This window comes from Electrona antarctica (assembly GCF_951216825.1).
Source record: "Electrona antarctica genome assembly, chromosome: 7".
In the NCBI taxonomy this organism is placed as follows: domain Eukaryota; kingdom Metazoa; phylum Chordata; class Actinopteri; order Myctophiformes; family Myctophidae; genus Electrona; species Electrona antarctica.
Window position 1 is genome coordinate 51,561,593 of NC_136812.1, and position 19,393 is coordinate 51,580,985.

At 41.8% G+C, this 19,393-nt stretch overlaps 1 protein-coding gene across 1 annotated transcript; it reads left to right on the forward strand.

Moving 5' to 3' along the window:
• Positions 1-1,344: 1,344 nt before the first annotated feature.
• Positions 1,345-16,002, forward strand: LOC306926312 (tripartite motif-containing protein 16-like; the record flags this gene model as incomplete). Its single annotated transcript, XM_079505580.1, has 7 exons — positions 1,345-1,401; positions 10,464-10,841; positions 11,592-11,687; positions 12,090-12,203; positions 13,352-13,511; positions 14,779-14,838; positions 14,996-16,002. The coding sequence occupies 7 exons, from the start codon at positions 1,345-1,347 to the stop codon at positions 15,508-15,510; spliced, it is 1,380 nt and encodes a 459-aa protein (XP_079361706.1). The 3' UTR covers positions 15,511-16,002.
• Between the last annotated feature and the right edge of the window lie 3,391 nt (positions 16,003-19,393).

Sequence of the window (19,393 nt, forward strand, 5' to 3'; positions counted from 1 at the left end):
CAGGATGCTGTCACTTCCCTACTTGTATAGTATATTATAGTATATATATTTTTTTTTCATACCACCACACTATTTTGCATCGATTCTGCATCGTATGAGTTTGGATTTCCAGAAAGAACAATGTCAAAGGAAAGTTCCATTTAGTATGGGAGACACCTTTTATATGGGACTGCCTGTTTATTTTGTTTTTATTTTGTATCCTTTTATTTTACTCATTTACATTATTGTGAAAAGTTCATACAAAAAAAGAGAAAAAAATAACTTTTATTTTCCACAGAGATTATTTTCAGCAAAACAATAATAAAAAATACTAATGCAAAAATGCCCTTTTGTCAAGGGAACCAGGAGGATGCCAACTTCTGGGATAGCCTATGAAAATGTGTCATGCCTGGACCACTCTAGTATGGAAATGAGATGCAACCATTGTCTAGAGTTGAAATGTCAATAATCAATATTACATACAGGATGGAATGTGGTATAAAGTAAATTAATACAGTGCATCTGTACAATAACAGCTCTGACACAGAGGATGTATTTTTTTCATTTTTATATGAAAAAAAATAAACATTGTTACAGAATGTTGAATGTACAGTTACTGGTATTCAGTGGCATATAGCAGGCCTAACACTATTAAAGACGTTATGCATACAATCATAATTTGGTCAGACTGTATTGAGAGGATGGCCCTTTGAGATTCAGCATCTCATTTTAGAGGGGTTATACACATAAGACAACCATTACAATAAACACACATGTACATGTATGACTCAGGGACATGTTGGGCCTCTAATTCAGCCAGGGAAATGGAGTTGGAGACAATGGAGAGGCCCTTCGACCGCACGGGAAAAAAGAAGGAAAAGAAACGAACTAACCGATGAACGGTGGCAGAGATTTGGCATCTAATTCAGCCCGGGAATCATATAGGCTTATATAAAAAATTAAAAAGATCTTTTTTTTTTTTACTAAAACAGGTATGGCTCCTTAAAGCTTAAACATAGGACATTGATGAAGTAACAAAACTCTCATGTCCGGGTGCTTGGTGTTTGGTTTAACGTACTACTAGTCCGACACCCCCTACCTAAAACCCTATAACCTAACCCTAACCCCACAGGGATGCCACGGGTGAGTCTTAACCAGCCACGCATGTGTCGAACTGTTGGACATGCATGTTGGAATGTTAGTATGTCGGACCAAACCAACGTATGCACCCACTCCTGTCCTGACAAGTACAGAAGTGGCTAGTTATGAACTTTGTCCAAGGGCTTGGGCATTGCTCTCAGCTGTTGCTTATTTGTTATGCCTCTTCATCTTCATGTGTCCCATCATCGGAGCATATCCACCACTATGGAACTCCAACCTCGATCCCCCGTCAAAACCGAACTCGGCATCTTCTGTGCAACGGTAGAGTCTGTTCTCCTATTACGGCAGTGAATGCTGGACCCCTGAAGCCAACCCTGCAGAAGTCTCTAGATGGGTGCTACACCAGAATGCTGCGTGCATGCAGTAATTAAGATCAGCAAGAGTGCACATGTTACCAACAAGAATCTGTATGATGGAATGCCAACAAAAAAAAGTGAGCCAAAAAAATATAGCAGCCAGGAGAATGAGAGTAGTAGCAGGACACTGCCAAAGACACCAGGAGCTGCCAGCCAGCAAACTAGTGGTGTGGGAACCAACACACGGGCACCGGTCACCATGGGACGTCCCACATTAACATATGTGGATGTACTCAAGAACGACGCAAAGGAGCGCAAAGCACCAACGAGCTGGCCAGATGTACGGAGAACCGGGGTGACTGGAAGCAACGACGGAGGGCTCGTCTGAGGACGACCTAGAGAGTCCCCAATAACAACATTAAACATAAACATAAAATTAGACATATAATAACACTTCAAACATACGATGCATGCTTCCTGTGTATACTATGCACTCACTGACAGCAAACAGTGGTCACATGGGGGCGTGTCACACGCTGAGGCCTGGAGCATACAGTGATTACAACATAAAAATATAGTTTGCCTAATATGTATTCTTACCATCATGGTCTTGTATAGACCAGTCCAATACTGTAGCCTACCATGTTTTCTCCACATACCACATATAGGCCTACAGTAGCTATACATGCCCTAGTAGGCTACAGTGATTACAACATTATAATGTACAGTTGATAGACCAGTCCAATACTGTAGCCTACCATGTTTTCTCCACATACCACATATAGGCCTACAGTAGCTATACATGCCCTAGTAGGCTACAGTGATTACAACATTATAATGTACAGTTGATAGACCAGTCCATTACTGTAGCCTACCATGTTTTCTCCGGCCTAGAGGACATGTGTACATGAATACAAGTTAAAACAAAACACAAATATAAATAAGAGATGAAGGCAAAACAATGACTCTTTGTCTCAATGGGCTATTACTATAATATGCTAGATCATTCATTTAATTTGGACTACACAGATAACACAATACAAATAATCTCTAATCCAGCTGTGTATATTGAAATGATTATGACCTTTTAGGGTATAATTGGTTTACGATGGTGACGTAATGATGATATGTTGCAGTGTCGGGTGGATTAAAAAAAGGGACATACGCATCAAACCACCCGAGTAACCACATTATACCACTAATCATCTCAGAAATTACATATACAGTACATACATATAGACATATACACATATATAGACATATGAGCATATGACGTGATGAATATATGTACCAATGCCAGGATATAATTGGTTATCGATGGTGACGTAACGATGACATGTTTCAGTGTCGGGTGGACTAAAGGTAATGCCCCTATGTATACATTGTATGTAATCTGACACCACTGTCATAACAGGCATAAGTAATCATTACCATACTTCAAAATACTACTTTTTCTCCTCCAAAAGCAAGGTACGTAGCAAATAGCTAAACCTAGTAATTCAATATTGCAAACGTTCCTTCACAGAGAGGCTGAGATTTGAAAGTTTGTAGCGGTCTACAGTACTTGAACGCTCTGCTTGCGCACTAGTGCAACACGCAAGTAGGCACTCGGCAGAGTGCAGTTCTAGTTACAGTATGGCTTTGGTGATTGCTGATTGGTTGGTGATGTGACTTTCCTCCTCATCTGTCATGTTGGGGTTGTCCTATACCAGTGGTGTTCAACCAGTGGTCCGGGGACCACCAGTGGTCCTTGAGGGGGTTCCAGGTGGTCCCCAGCTAAATGAGGGAGAGGTTGGTAACCAAATGGACCCTTATAGATCTGTAACTCTAGAGAGTGTAAAATGCTACGCTCTCAAGAGTTACATTATGGTTAAACATTTGCATTCCTTATCTTAAATTTACTTTTAATTTCAACGAATTCTACTGACCAGATTTGAAGCTATTACTTTTGTTTTTACCCTTGTTACATTTTTGCATTTATGTGAATTTATTTTTACTTGTATGTAAAGCACTTTGAACTACACTTGTGTCTGAAAGGTGCTCTATAAATAAAGATTATTATTATTATTATTATTATGACTACATTTACAAGAAGAATTAGAGAATCTAGATTGTAGAATAACTGTTACTTTGATCAACGTTTCCAAAAAGGTCTGTTTTTGGTGAATGCTAAACTCAAACTCACACACACACACGCACACACACACACACACACACGCACAGCGTCGCACACATACATGCATATGTCTAACTATGAAACTGCTCACCGGTGTCACTTTATTATTCTTAATTCTGAAACATGACCTCCTGACGTGTCAGATCAGAAGGAACGAGAGAGTTAGAGAGCAGAGAATCAAAGCTCTATACACGCAACAAGCAGTAACATTATGCCCTCTAGACCCCTATAGACAAACAGGGCCTATAGCTAGGAGGTTCAAACCTCAGCTCATTGTAGACTTGTACACAGTGAGAGATAGGATGTGTTTGATAGAGTGGAGAACAGAATGTTGTGTGTAACAAGTGAAGTCTAGGCCCTCGGGTGGTGCAGTGGCAACGTATAGCTGCCCATGCACCACTGTATGGAGGTTGTGGGTTCAAATCCACCGTGGTGAATCCTACCACGTGTTCTACACAAACACAACCGGCCCGTGTTCGGGGGAGGCTGATAAGACCCTGTCAGAGAGTCCCTGGTTCCATTCTCGACTACATGGCCTGGTGAAGTGTCCCTGAGACCCACAACTGGGTCCAATAGAGAGCTAATGAGCAGTGAAACTGATCCCAGGTCAATTAACACGTGAAAATGCAATCAAACTAGTTGTGACGCTGCATTCCTTAGAATCCTGTGGTGCTCTCCATTAATCTCTCATCATGTACGTTTCTGTCTCGACTCTCGAGTGTATTTTCCCATCATTGCACTGGCATTCCTCACATACTGCAACACCTACGCTACGCCTGGTCTAAGACTTCCTCATCAAGACAGAACAACATGTTCACCTTACTGGAAACCACACCTAAGCTACCGTCCGTGACAAACACAAAACAAGTTTAGCTTGATCTCATGAGCGTGACTATACCGTGACGCTGAAAATGCCATTGCTTTGGGGCCCAGAGGCTTTTGGCCAACCCTGGCCATCTGTAAAATGAAATTATAAATGCATACAGAGATGCAATGACAGTTGACCAGAGTTTGAAGGAGCCCGGTGGTGGCTGCTGCTAGCACACATGAACCCTTTTCCCTCAGTGTTTGTGTGAGTGAGGAGTGACCAGAGATGGGCAGTATTTAATACATGTATTTGTGTTAACGGTGCCGGAGATTAGCTGGTAACGGACGCACGCACGCACGCACGCACGCACGCACGCACGCACGCACGCACGCACGCACGCACGCACGCACGCACGCACGCACGCACGCACGCACGCACGCATACACACACACACAGGCCCGGTTCTTCCTACAGGCCGTAGAAGCGGGCCGCTTCGAGCGCCATGGGGGAGGGGGGCGCCAACCCCCCCCCCCCTTTTTTTTTTTTTTTACTCTGTCCCAACTCTGTCTGCCCAGTGTCCCCCCAGTGCCCCCCCAGTACCTCCCCAGTGCCTCCCCAGTGCCAGTGTCCCGCCATTGCCTCCACGGCGCCGCGAAAAATCCTGCTTGGGGCGCCAGATTGCTCAGGACCGGCCCTGCACACACACACACACACATACACACACACACACACACACACGGACGGACGGAGTGCAAAACATACTCTCTCCCCATGCCTTCGGCCTGGTGGAGGCAATAAATATTTTTGGAAATCTATATTGGAAGAAATCGTTGTTTGACGTCATGGAGTTGAAACGGTGCTGATTGGCCGTAGCCGCGGTATCAGATCTTAAACGGAGAGACTTCCATAGATAAAGAGTCACAAAACCTGAATCACCTGAAACATATGATTCAATGGGCGTGGCTAGAGATTCAGGGGGTGGAGCCAGGCTGTGTTTAAACGCTGTGCTGTGTGAGAATCAAAGGTAGAACCGTCTCACACACACTGACAGCAGAGACAGAGTCTCCTCATTAACATATTCTTTACAACAACCAGCTATCAACAGCATTCTCCTCATTAACATATTCTCTACAACAACCTGCTATCAACAAGATTATCCTCGTTAGCAGAGCAGACTAAAAGCACACAGACAGGTGAGTACAGTATTGGCAAGGTAGATTTATAATTTAGCATTTTATGTAGACGTAGCATTCTACAATGTATACCCATAGCCTTGATGACTATATTTATATGTATTTGACATTACCTTGTATTGTTATTGCTTACTGTAAATTGATCGCTCTGATAAATGCCTAAATTGTAAATTGTAAGGTGTTGACTACACAACACTAAACAAAACAATGTCTGAAATGACACAGTTGTTCTCTTTGTCTGAATGACGCGTTTCAGTGACAGATTCTACCTGTAAGTCAGTGGTATATTTACTCTGGTTTGTTTAATACTTTATACTTCCACTGTTTCCACCACATCTCAGAGGGAAATATTGCACTTTAATGTACTTATGTTTACGTCCACTACAGTTATTTAAAATCATTAGTTTATACTGGTTACATTAGATTAACCCATTCCGGGCGGGAACCCCTTTTGGTGTTTTAACTAAGCATTATGTTATACTTTAGCTATTGAAAAATAGCAGATCTACAAGCTCATAGCTCATAGCTCATAGCTCAAATGCCTAAATTGTAAATTGTAAATAGCGCGCCACCGAGTGGCGCCCTACGAGCTTGTAGGTCAGCTATTTTTGAAAAATCGTAAAAATGCGGCACAAATATTTCAATATATATTCTTTCAGAGCGAACGTTTTTTTAATTTCGACAGCAGGTCAAAACGGGTTAAGATTACAAAACATGCATTAAAGGGACACTTTAGACGCCTTAGAACACTTTCCTGGGGGTCTTTATGTGTGATATGTGGTTTTAGATATTTTAGATATTTTAGACTGCCCAGTGCAGTCTCTGATGTCATCGACACTGGGCTCACTTCCTTCCTGGAAAACAATTCCCATAATACTTCTCCTACTGCTCCTACTTGTGGATAGGGGGAGGGCTGACTTACTGAGACAACATGTAGTCCTGGAAGGAAGTGATCAAGTCTCCCTTTAACCAATTGAGCCATATTTAAAACTTGGGCTGTCGGCTTTAAAACAATAACTGTTATACATTATAGAGTTACAGTCAGACATTAAGACTAAGAAGAAATCAATCCTGGGGACTTGTTTCCATTATTGTCCTATGTGTTCAATTAATCAACATAGAATACAAAAACAAATCACACTCGTGTGAAGCGAGGGGCGCTCTTACATCACATTCCGTGCTCAGCCAATCAAATCATCACAAATTCCGGCTAATCACTTTTTGGCGTCTTCCACTTTTCTGCCCTCACTTTTATCCTCAATATGTACTTTGCTCAGCCAATCAAATCATTGCTATGGGGTGATCAGCCAATCAGTGAGGGGCGCTCTTATCATGCTATGATTAGGTGATGTAATGATGATGTAAATTAAATTATCTTTATTGTTAATGGGATTTTTTTAGGGACAAAACAAATATTAATTTATCTTCATTGTCTTTATTGTGTTCATTTCAGCCCCCCGACCCCAAAATAATGCTGCCATTGACACGCGACCCCAACCTGACCCCAGAGGTGATTTTATGCACATAAATGTGCATGTTTGGTGCGCATTTGTCCGTCTGCACATGTAATGTATTAAGCCTAGGGCTATGCAGGGGTTTTGTAACAATTATGGTTAAACATATTTGTAATCATTTTTACATTGTATTTCACTCACTTGAATTCTATTCAGGTGTTTAAAATATATTTGATGACCCAAAATAATTCCGCAGCCCCACCGTCAGTGTCCCGCGACCCCATGTGGGGTCCCGACCCCATGTGGGGTCCCGACCCCAACTTTGGGAAGCCCTGCTCGCGGAGCCCTTGCTTCAAACTAGTTGTGACGCTGCATTCCTTAGAATCCTGTGGTGCTCTCCATTAATCTCTCATCATGTATGTTTCTGTCTCGACTCTCGAGTGTATTTTCCCATCATTGCACTGGCATTCCTCACATACTGCAACACCTACGCTACGCCTGGTCTAAGACTTCCTCATCAAGACAGAACAACATGTTCACCTTACTGGAAACCACACCTAAGCTACCGTCCGTGACAAACACAAAACAAGTTTAGCTTGATCTCATGAGCGTGACTATACCGTGACGCTGAAAATGCCATTGCTTTGGGGCCCAGAGGCTTTTGGCCAACCCTGGCCATCTGTAAAATGAAGTTTGAAGGAGCCCGGTGGTGGCTGCTGCTAGCACACATGAACCCTTTTCCCTCAGTGTTTGTGTGAGTGAGGAGTGACCAGAGATGGGCAGTATTTGAAATACATGTATTTGAAATACGTATTTGAAATACTTTTTTGTATTTTGTAATTTGTATTTTGCTGGGATGGAAGAAATTAGATGTATTTTGTATCTAAATACTTTCAGATCTAGTATTTTCTGTATTTCAAATACATAAAATACTTTTTTTTGTTTTAATGTAATTTTATTCTCAAATGTTAAACATTTACACAGCCTCAGGTTTAAACTGTAGGGGCAAAACACATGCACCCACACACACAACACAACGCAATGTGTGATGTCACATCTGATTGGCTTACACTCAAATTGAACCACAAATGAGAGGCAGAGTAGGGCGGGCCTTGAGTTGAGACTTTACCTCACATCTCCAAGTTGCAACTAAATGATTACTTGTGGACATTTCCCCAGAGATAAAAGGTGTATTAATCTAAACATGATTATTGGATATTGCAAGCTAAGGCAAGCTTACAACAGGACATATTTAAATATTAGTAAAGTAGTGGAAGGTGGAGGGAGGCTTTAGAGCTGGGCATGTCTGACTCTGTGGACAGGCAGAACATGTGGATTGTGGACACATGGAACTGAACAAAACAGGGCACACCAAACAACCAACATGTTATAATAAATATGTTTGTTCTACTACAGTATACCTCAGCATATCACTGCAACTCAAGTATGCAATTATTGACCAACCTCACCCCTGCCCCCCCTCTCTCTTTTCTCCCTCTCTCTCTCTCACGTACACATTGACGCAACACACACACATGACCACGTGTGTGTTTCTTCTATTTTTTTCATACATCACTGTTGTGGCTGACTCATTGGAACAGGAAGTAGTCTTCTGAGTGTAGGGATTTATGTTTACATGTTTACATTTTATGCTTACTGTACTTTATTATAGTGTTCCTAGACAAGGAGTTATTTCAGACAGCATTTAGTGACAGTTTTCTATTCTTATGATTATTGTTCTTATTCTCATTCATTAAGGCATAAAGCATATTATATGATGTGTTTGTGTGCAAATAGTCAATACATTCACAAAACACCCTCCGTCTCTGACAACTATATATGTGACTCTCATTCTATGTGAAGAGAACAAGAGAAAGTTGTTTTCCCCCCGTTGTGGTGTGTGTGTGTGTGTGTGTGTGTGTGTGTGTGTGTGTGTGTGTGTGTGTGTGTGTGTGTGTGTGTGTGTGTGTGTGTGTGTGTGTGTGTGTGTGTGTGTGTGTGTCGTGCGCATTGCATGTGTGCGTGTGTGTTGTGCGTGTGCGTGTGTGTAGCGCGTGTGTGTAAGAGAGAGAGTGGACGCTGTCATTCCCTCCCTCTCTCTCTCTCTCCTTCCCATGCACTTTCCCTCCCTCTCTCTCTCTCTCTCTCTCTCTCTCTCTCTCTCTTTCTCTCTCTCTCTCTCTCTCTCTCTCTCCTTCCCATTCACTTTCCCTCCCTCTCTCTTTCCCTCCCTCTCTGTCTCTCTCTCTCACTCTCTCTCTCTCTCTCTCTCTCTCTCTCTGAATACAAGGCTGTGACAACAATGACCAGAGACACTGTATGAGAGACAACACTAAAACCTGACATGACAATAACACCAGGATAGACTAGGGGACTAACATGAGCAGATAACTAATAAAGAAGGTGACATAGCCTATGTAATGCAATATGTAATCATTAGAATAATTATGTTTCAGAAACTGTTTTCCTGTGTTATGTAGGCTATATGGTTATTTGTTCACATTGTATGTTTATGTTGATAATGATATAGTCTACATTATTTGTCCATAAATACTAAGAATGACTATTTATTTAGACATGTTAGGTTCTCAAAGTTGGGTCTGGGGACCCCCAGGGGTCCATGAGGCAGTTAAAGGGTGTCCATACAAACTTGTTAATAGTGCATCACAGTCTGTTTAACCACTGTAAACCTATACATCAGCTATTTGAACATTGCAGATCTACAAGCTCACAAGGCATCTGAACACGATATGCAATGTCTTTGTTGAAACATAAATCTTGTATGGGGGTCCCTGGCAAAATTATTTTGAGATGGGAGGGGAGTCCGTGGACAAATGCATATTCATTTGAGAACCACTGGTACGTACTTTATTCTGTCATTTTGTTGACTAGGGTAATTTACTCTGATCTTTGACTTTGTTAGTCACTGCACTGGTTAATCATTAAACCCTAGTGCCCCTATTCTTGGCTTGTAAATGGTGCATTTATATAGCGCCTTTATCCAAGGCGCTTTACAGAGATTGTGCATTACATTCACCCATTCACACACACATTCACACACTGATGCCGGAGGAAACCATGCAAGGCACCAACCTGCACATCGGGAGCAATTTGGGGTTCAGAGTCTTGATCAAGGACACTGGGGGATCCCGGATTCGAACTAGGAACCTTGCGGTCGCCACGGCTCGTCTTTCATTTAGGGCAAACATAATGGTCCTAGTGGTTAAGAGTGTACTGTAAATGCTTACATTGTAGGCTACATTTTTAACAAGGCAACTCTAACTTTATGAAGTTCAGAACCTGTTAAAATAATGTTGCAATGTATCACCATGAAGCTCACAATGACTGTGTTGAATTTCTCCTCAGTGAGTGAGCTCTCCTTCTCTTTACTTCCAGCTGGTGATGAAGCTGAGCAGTACAGCAGCTCAGCAGTCTCCTGCTGCCTCCGCTGCTCCGCTGTACGCCGGTCCAGCAGACGTGGCCTGTGATTTCTGCACCGGAGCCAGACGTCGCAAAGCTCTCATGTCTTGTCTGACATGTCTGGCCTCTTACTGTGAGACTCACCTCCAGCCTCACTACAATGCTCCTGTGTTGAAGAAGCACAAGCTGGTCCCAGCCACCGACAAACTGCAGGAGAAGATGTGCTCCAGTCATAACAAGCTGATGGAGGTGTTCTGTCGCACAGACCAACAGGCTATCTGCTATCTGTGCACCATGGATGAACACAAGGGCCATGACACGGTGTCAGCTGCTGCAGAGAAGGCAGAGAAACAGGTAGCACCACCATCACTTGAAGACAAATCATAAGATGGATCATGTTTTAAAGATGGAAGCAAGACTAAATATAATCTTAATATCTGTGTCAGTAGTTAGTTACTCAAACCTTTCCGTGCCAAGGACCCCCAAATTCAGATATATTTCGCCACGGACCCCCATCTGAAAATGTTTTGGGCCAGGGACCCCCAGAAAAGAAGAAAGTAAATATCAAAAATCAACACAAAATATTTTTAGAAATGTTAAAAAGTAGCAGATTAACAAGCTCGCAGCAGGGCACAAAGCTGTGAGCTTGTAGATCTGCTTGAGAACCACTTGTTCCAAACTACTGTTCTAAAACAGAGTTTTCTAAAAGATGTATGTTATAAAATCTAAAATGTCACAGATGCTTTCCCGGTTTTAATTATAGGATGAAGTACACTAATTTTGGACCCAATTAAAAAACAGAATCATATTTCACGTCCATTAATCTTGCCCTTCAAAAGTGTATTTTGGAGAAGTTACACAATTAATAGTCATTGGTCCGACAACGACAACCTACCTCAAACCCTAACCTAACCATATCCGCAAGCACGGAGCAGCGCATGTTCGCCAACCTTAACTATTGAGATGTCGGAAAAGCGTACGCACCCCGTTTTACCCTGTATCCTGTATGAGTTCTCTCTCTCCTGATTGGATAGAATTGGTGTCCCGACATGAAAAAGTCCACAATGTTTCCAACCAAACTGTCTCTCTTCCTGCTTCTTGCAGAAACAGCTGGTGACAAGTCAGGAGGAAGTCCAGCAGAAGATCCAGGAGAAAAAGAAGGAGCTGAAAGACCTGAGACAGGTCTTGGAGGGCCTGAACGTGAGTGGTTCTCAAAACTCTTAATGTCAAGGACCCTAAAATGAGATTTATTACATTATATCCGCTGATCGGACCCCCATTTCAAAGTATTTTGTTCCAGGGACCTCCAGAAGCTTGCTTTACAAATATATTCAAAGATTTACAGACATTTTCAAGATTGTTTCAAAAATAGCAGATCTACAAGCTCATATTGCGGCACCAAGTGACATGATATGAACTTCAAAACATCCAACGTAGTGTGTGTGCGTGTGCGTGTGTGTGTGCGTGTGTGTGCGTGTGCGTGTGCGTGTGCGTGTGTGTGTGTATGTGCGTGTGTGCGTGTGTGCGTGCGTGCGTGTGTGTGTGCGTGCGTGCGTGCGTGCGTGTGTGTGTGTGTGCGTGCGTGCGTGCGTGCGTGCTAAGACTGCGACTGCGGCTCTCCTGAGACAGCAGGAACAGACCCTGGATCAGCTGGAGAGGAGACATGCTGAGCTGGAGGAGCTGTCCAACACTGAGGACATCATCACATTCATTCAGGTTCCACACGTGGCTTTTTGACACTTGGGTTTTGAAAGAACAAATCGGCTTCATATTTCATCCCATTACATTACGTTGTAATGTAATTTATTACATTATAGTAGATTACATGACATGGCATAACATTACATTATTCATGCTGGTGGTTACTAATAATAATATAGTTCTAGTATACAGTAATTGACATTTAAATTTGTATATGTTAGCACTGTAGAATTATATGAAATAATTGCAATTTTGAGCAATTGTTGTTCGTAGATTAGAACATAAATGTAATTTTTGTCAAATTATATTGTTAATTACTATTCTTATGTATGAGAATCACAATAAGTGCATAATTGTTTACATTTTGAAAAAAACTATTTTCCAAAAATAGCAGACCTAAATGATCAGCATAAAGAAAGAAAAAACAGGTGTGCTTCCTCTGGAGACTGTCCTTTGTTTAAGGCAGTGGGAGCTCAGTTTTAAAATAACTTATAACTCATAAACCAACTAAATGGAAAAACCAGCACCCCAAAATAAAAGATGCAAGACTGATGCAATTTCTCATGTTTATTTGAGAACGCTGACGCGTTTCGGCAGAGCCTTCTTCATCACGTTTTAGTCTGCTCTGAAGAAGGCTCTGCCGAAACGTGTCGGCGTTCTCAAATAAACATGAGAAATTGCATCTGAGCCAGTCTTGCATCTTTTATTTTCCATTTAGTTAAATGGTAAATGGTGCATTTATATAGCGCCTTTATCCAAGGCGCTTTACATAGATTGTGCATTACATTCACCCATTCATACACTGATGGCGGCGGAAACCATGCAAGGTACCAACCAGCACATCAGGAGCAATTAGGGGTTCAGTGTCTTGCTCAAGGACACTTCGACACTAACTCTGGGGGAGCCCGGGTTTGAACTGGCGACCTTGTGGTTACCATCCGGAAACTCTACCCCTGAGCCACCGCCGCCATTTAGTTGCTAAATGATCAGCATGTGAGCTTATTTCCACTAATGTGCGTGCGTGCGTGCGTGCGTGCGTGCGTGCGTGCGTGCGTGCATCAGCTCAACTCTACAATATTGTGATCAATGCACTGATCTATTGATCATCATTGATCATCCCTGTCTAAAGTGGTTTACTGGTCTCTCTGCTTGTCTCTCTCCAGAGTTTCCAGTCTCTCTCCAGTTCCACTGGATCTCCAGTCTCACCCAGTGTGGTCGTCTGTCCTCTGAGGTCCTTCACAGATGTGACTGATGTCGTGTCTGGTCTGAGAGACCAACTAGACAACCTCCTGACGACAACTTGGCCACAGATATCAAACCGAGGTGAGATTTAAAAGTGTTTATTGTTTTTCATAGTAAACATGGATGGATGAAGCCAGAAGGCAACTGGAGATGTTTGAACTAGAAACAGACCGATGGTACACAGTAGGCTGTCTGTCAGATTGGACAGTAAAATAAGAATTAAGCAAGAATATTACTCAAAGGAGAGATGAGATTGAAATGGGTTTATAGTGTTTCTAAGCACCCTCTACTGTACAGTACATTTCTAAGGGTTGAATGGATTGTATAAAGGTGGAAGTATGTCTATAGAGCGTCGCAGAAATAGTTCCCCATTCATTTTCCCCATAGACATTTAACAAATTATTTATTTAAAAACCTTAAAAGCCTCGTACAAAGCTAACAGCCGAGTTGACAAATCATGACAATAAACACATATTTTTGGGACGAACAAATAATTAGAAAGAAGAAAAACAACAAAAAAAGTGTTGTACCCTGCCCTTTTTTCGTCTTTCTAATGTTCTGTTCCGCCCAAAAAATGTGTTTATTGTCATGATTTGTCAACTGGGCTGTTGGCTTTGTCCAAGGCTTTTAAAGGTCTTTAACCCATTTTGGGGTGGGAACCCCTTTTGGTGTTTTAACTATGGAAAAATAGCAGATCTTCAAGCTTGTAGGTCTGCTATTTTTGAAAATTTGTGAAAATGTGCCTCAAATCTTTGAATATATATATTATTACAGACTTACAGAGTGAACATTTTAACTCATATCTTTGCTTCTGTGGGGTCCCTGGAAGAACATCTTTTCAGATGGGGGGGCGGAGGCATATTACATATAATTTGTGGGGTTCTTGACATGAAATATTGAGCACCACTGATACAGAAACATAAGGTTTTTCAGAAAACTGTCAGGATTTTGAAGACATTTTTTAAATTTCGACGTCAGGCCTAAATGGGTTAAATAAATACTTTTTGAAACGTCTATGGGGAAAATGAATGGGGAATTATTTCCTGGTGTCCTCGCAGGAGCGGGACTGTGCTGTGTTACCTGTGTTTCATATCACCCAGTACATTATATAAATGCACCATCTATTATTATTATTATTATTATTATTATTGTTATTATTATATTTTTGTTATTTAATGATCTTCAGGAGTTCTCTCTCCTGATTGGTTGAAAGTTGTAAACCACCTCAAAATGTATTTTCTGTTTACTAAAGCAATGATTACTATCGAGCTATAATAGCTTTAACTTTTTGGACCTTCAGTTGAATCCATCCTTCAGTATGATGACGTTTACTGTTTTCTTTCTCCAGTGTGTGCAGTTGATGTTGATGATCCAGCCGAGCCTCAGACCAGAAAGGACTTCTTACAATGTGAGTCCATGTTGATGTTGTTTCTGAACGTTGACGTTTCAACCTGAAATGTTATTTGAAGCTCAGTCTAATAATGAGTTTGATCTGAGAGAATATTAACTCTAAACACAATGAGGTTCATGAGGTTTGGATTTTCTTTTGTCGTGTGTTCTCACAGATTCCTGTCCTCTGTCTCTGGACATCAACACAATAAGCAGAGATCTCACCCTGTCAGAGGAGAAGAGGAAGGTGACTAAAACACGACAACAACAACCTTACCCTGATAATGCAGAGAGATTTGTTGAGTACGGTCAGGTGTTGTGTACAGAGGGTCTGTCTGAACGTCGTTACTGGGAAGTAGAGAGGAGTGGTTATGGGGCTGGTATAGCAGTCTGTTATAAAGACACCAACAGACGAGCCTGGTTTGGATCCAATGATAAATCCTGGTGTTTAGGGTGCTATAGTAACGACTACTTGTTCAGACACAACAGTGTTGAGACTAAAGTGTCAGGGCCTGTCTCCTCCAGAGTCGGAGTGTATCTGGACCACAAGGCAGGCACTCTGTCCTTCTACAGTGTTTCTGACACAATGACCCTCCTCCACACAGTTCAAACCACGTTCACACAACCTCTCTATCCAGGGATATGGCTTTGGGCCTATGGAGATACAGCAGAGCTGTGTAAGACATGGTAGACATGTTAAGAATACTGATGAGGATATTCAGTTGAACACTTTGTTTTCTTCATTTAGATTGTAGTTGTTCCCTTCTAGATGAAGCATGTGTTAGAATGATGTGTCACCATCATGATCAATCAACCAATTGATTGTGTTCTGCTCATTGCATTTCTTTGCAGATCAATCGTTATTCAGTATGTCTGTTATCTTGTTCATGTTACTACAGAGCCTCTGTCAGGCTGTGGAGCCTTTTATGCCTCATTGTGAGCTTGTAGATCGGATATATTCAAATGTATATACAGTAGGGCTGAAGTGGTTAATGTATGGTTTGTAATAATAATCTAAATCTACAAAGTAACTAGTAGTAATTCAAGTTTTCAAATAATTGTAGTGCAGTAAAAGTAAGTAAAGTTTGTGGGGTCTCCAGTTCAAATGTGATTAATGTGGTGGGCTGCAGCTGGTGATTTCAGTGGTCCTCAGGTGTAATTACTCCTCAATGTCTAAATTGAATTAAAGAGTTAATCAAAAACTATTGATTTTGTCGCTTATGAAAATATAATTTAACAAGGTGAACAATGTTTGTTTGTTTTTGGAGATTTTTCAAAAATAGCAGATCTACAAGCTCGTAGCGCGGCACTCGGTGCCGCGCTATGAGCTTGTAGATCTGCTATTTTTCAATAGCAGATCTACCAAAAGGGTTCCCGCCCAAAGGCATTTCTATCTCTGTGACCCCCAATTTATATTGTAAAATTAATGTCAATTTAACTCAGAGAGCGGGTCCATTTGGTTCCATTTGTACACTCCATTTGTACACTCCAGACCCATATAGGGGTCCATTTGGTTCCATTTGTACACTCTCAGAGTTCCAGACCCATAAGGGTCCATTTGGTTCCATTTGTACACTCTCAGAGTTCCAGACACATAAGGGTCCATTTGGTTCCATTTGTACACTCTCAGAGTTCCAGACCCATAAGGGTCCATTTGGTTCCATTTGTACACTCTCAGAGTTCCAGACCCATAGGGGTCCATTTGGTTCCATTTGTACACTCTCAGAGTTCCAGACCCATAAGGGTCCATTTGGTTCCATTTGTACACTCTCAGAGTTCCAGACCCATAAGGGTCCATTTGGTTCCATTTGTACACTCTCAGAGTTCCAGACCCATAAGGGTCCATTTGGTTCCTAGCTATCATTTAGCTGGGGACCCCCTGGATCTCCCTCAAGGACCCCTGGGGGTCCCCGGACCCCACTTTGGGAACCACTGCTGTAGCTCACAGTGGTTCCCAAACCTTTCAGGACGAGACCCAAAAGGGAAATTAGATCTACAAGATCTACAAGATCACAACGCGTCGCTTTGCGCCACGTTGTGAGCTTGTAGATCGGCTATTTTCACTACTTCTTAAACATTTGTTTTCTAGTTGAAGGGATTTCTTAGATTTTGCGTTTATTTCTTCATTAGTTCATGAATATTTTAGCTTTTGAAAATACAATTTAAGTAATAATAATTAATAAACTAAATGTATAGGAAACACAAACTAAAGGGAGCCATAAAAATATGTCTGACTCGACCGAGTGTCTGTTGAAACAGTGCAGACTGTTATTAACCCATTCAGGACGGGAACCCCTTTTGGTGTTTTAAGGCATTATGTTATACTTTAGCTATTGAAAAATAGCAGCTCTAAAAGCTCGTAGCGCGGCACTCGGTGCCGCGCTACGAGCTTGTAGAGCTGCTATTTTTCAAATAGTGGAATGTGGTTGAGAAGGCATTTATTAATGGGCTGGCTCACCAAAGGTTCTGCTGTTGGCAACGATGGCTGTAGGCTTTCATTTCCACTCTTTCCAAATAGAAAGAAAACACAATGCTTTTTTTGATTTATTGATTGAAGTATTTACTAACAGTTTGCAGAATTACAGTACATTTCAAGCACAACTCAATACAAAATCTTAACTGTAAGTGGACGACACCATAAAGCATTACACTTGTTTACAAGAGGGTCCACCATGTTCAATTCATCATAACATTTAGAGACGAACAAATATACACGTGACTATATAGCCAAAACCAGGAAATCATCATAAAGGAGGTTAATAGGGGAAAAAACATATGCTGTACAGTGAGGGGGAAAAGGGGTGGGGGGGGGGGGGTTGAGATTTTACGGGGGCCAGTTTCGAATTGCAGCCGTCCGTAGGTGCCCTTTGAGAGCGATTTTGATGGAGTCAAGGGATTCACATGTCTTAATGACAGTTGGTAGCTTTACATAATATTTGTAGTATGATCCATCTATTGATTATTGTTTACATAGCTGACTTGAATTGAGCCACTATACTTCTCTATCAGCTAATATAATAGCTGTATTACAAACCAGACTATTCTATTCTGCCAAGTATTATCCCTGTTACATCACGCCAGTACACTTGGACCATTATATGGGTTTACACTCCCCTCTAGCGGCCAAAAAGACCAATGACCAGTTGAGTGCCTACTGCACAAGAGTAAATGAAATGAAATGAAATGAAATCTATATTTACCCAGGGTATCTGGGCTAAGCTCAGTATTATACAGAAAAGAAAGTCGAGGGATGAACATAAGTCAAGTATATTAACACTAAACATAATTCATGAGAAGCGAGAGTTCTCTGCATAAAGGTTTTTTTTCACAGAAAATTAAGTCAAGTGTTCTCAAGTCAAACTGGCCCAGGTGTGACTTGGGATTTTGAGACAACCACACGTTATTGAAAATCACACCCGTGTGAAGTGAGTGGTGCAACTCTGTGTGGGGGTCTCCGGGGGGGTCCCCGGAACATCCAGACCCCCAGGAACGCACCTAGGGGGCCGGCACTGCTAAATGCCTATGTGCCTAAGTGACTGAGTGATATGTCAATCACTCATGCATGTCATCAATATTAAGCCCATATATGGAGATCCCTGATGTCATCAATATTGGCCAGCAACTCTACGTCTCACCTAAAAACCTCAAACCCTTAGATCTCCATATATGGAGCTGACCTCTTCTGACATTCCATAATATGTTGATCCTTCATCCATCCTTCCTCTTCGATGTCTCCCTTTTGACTTATACCTGTCCATTTAAACTCTAGACGGGTCTGCCCAAAAGTTATTAGTGCAGCCGGCGAAAACTAGAGTTCTCATCAGGCCCGAAAATGAAGGCCCGGCCCTACCTGGGCCCTCATCAAACCCTGTACACTCAAGAGAATGTCCCCGCTACCACCCTTAGATTTCCATATGCTGTATGGAGCTGACCTCTTCTGACATTCCATATGTTGATGTGACCTCATCAAACCCTGTACACTCAAGACATGCTCCTTATATGGGAAGTACAGAATTCATTCCATGTTGGCCAGTATGAGATGATGCATGATGATGTATGATGATAAGAGCTGATAATTACGCTAAATATGACGTAAATTAAACATCAAAACATTAAACAACAGGCCCGGAAATTAAGGCCCGGCCCTACGTGGGCCCTCATCAAACCCTGTACATTCAATACACTACCCCCGCTGCCAACCTTAGATCTCCATATATGGAGCTGACCTGTTCTGACATTCCATATCTTGATCTGACCTCATCACACCCTACATGTACACTCAAGATACGCTCCATATATGGCCAGTACACTCAGGCGTCTTACTGGTATTACTATAGGTAGGCCTACTAAAGGTAATAATATTACATTCAAAGTTACTTTAGTTATACTTTCCAATACTGGTAATAATTGCATCCATTATTTATGTTTTATATCATGTTACGGCCGCAGGCCTATAGTCTGTCTGGGTCTGGGCCGTGTGTGTAGGTGCTGCCAGACTATCTAAAGAGCCGCGCACGTTCTCGACTGTGCGCAGCTTCTTTTTCCGGGTTTTTAGACAGCTGGTGGATGGAAAT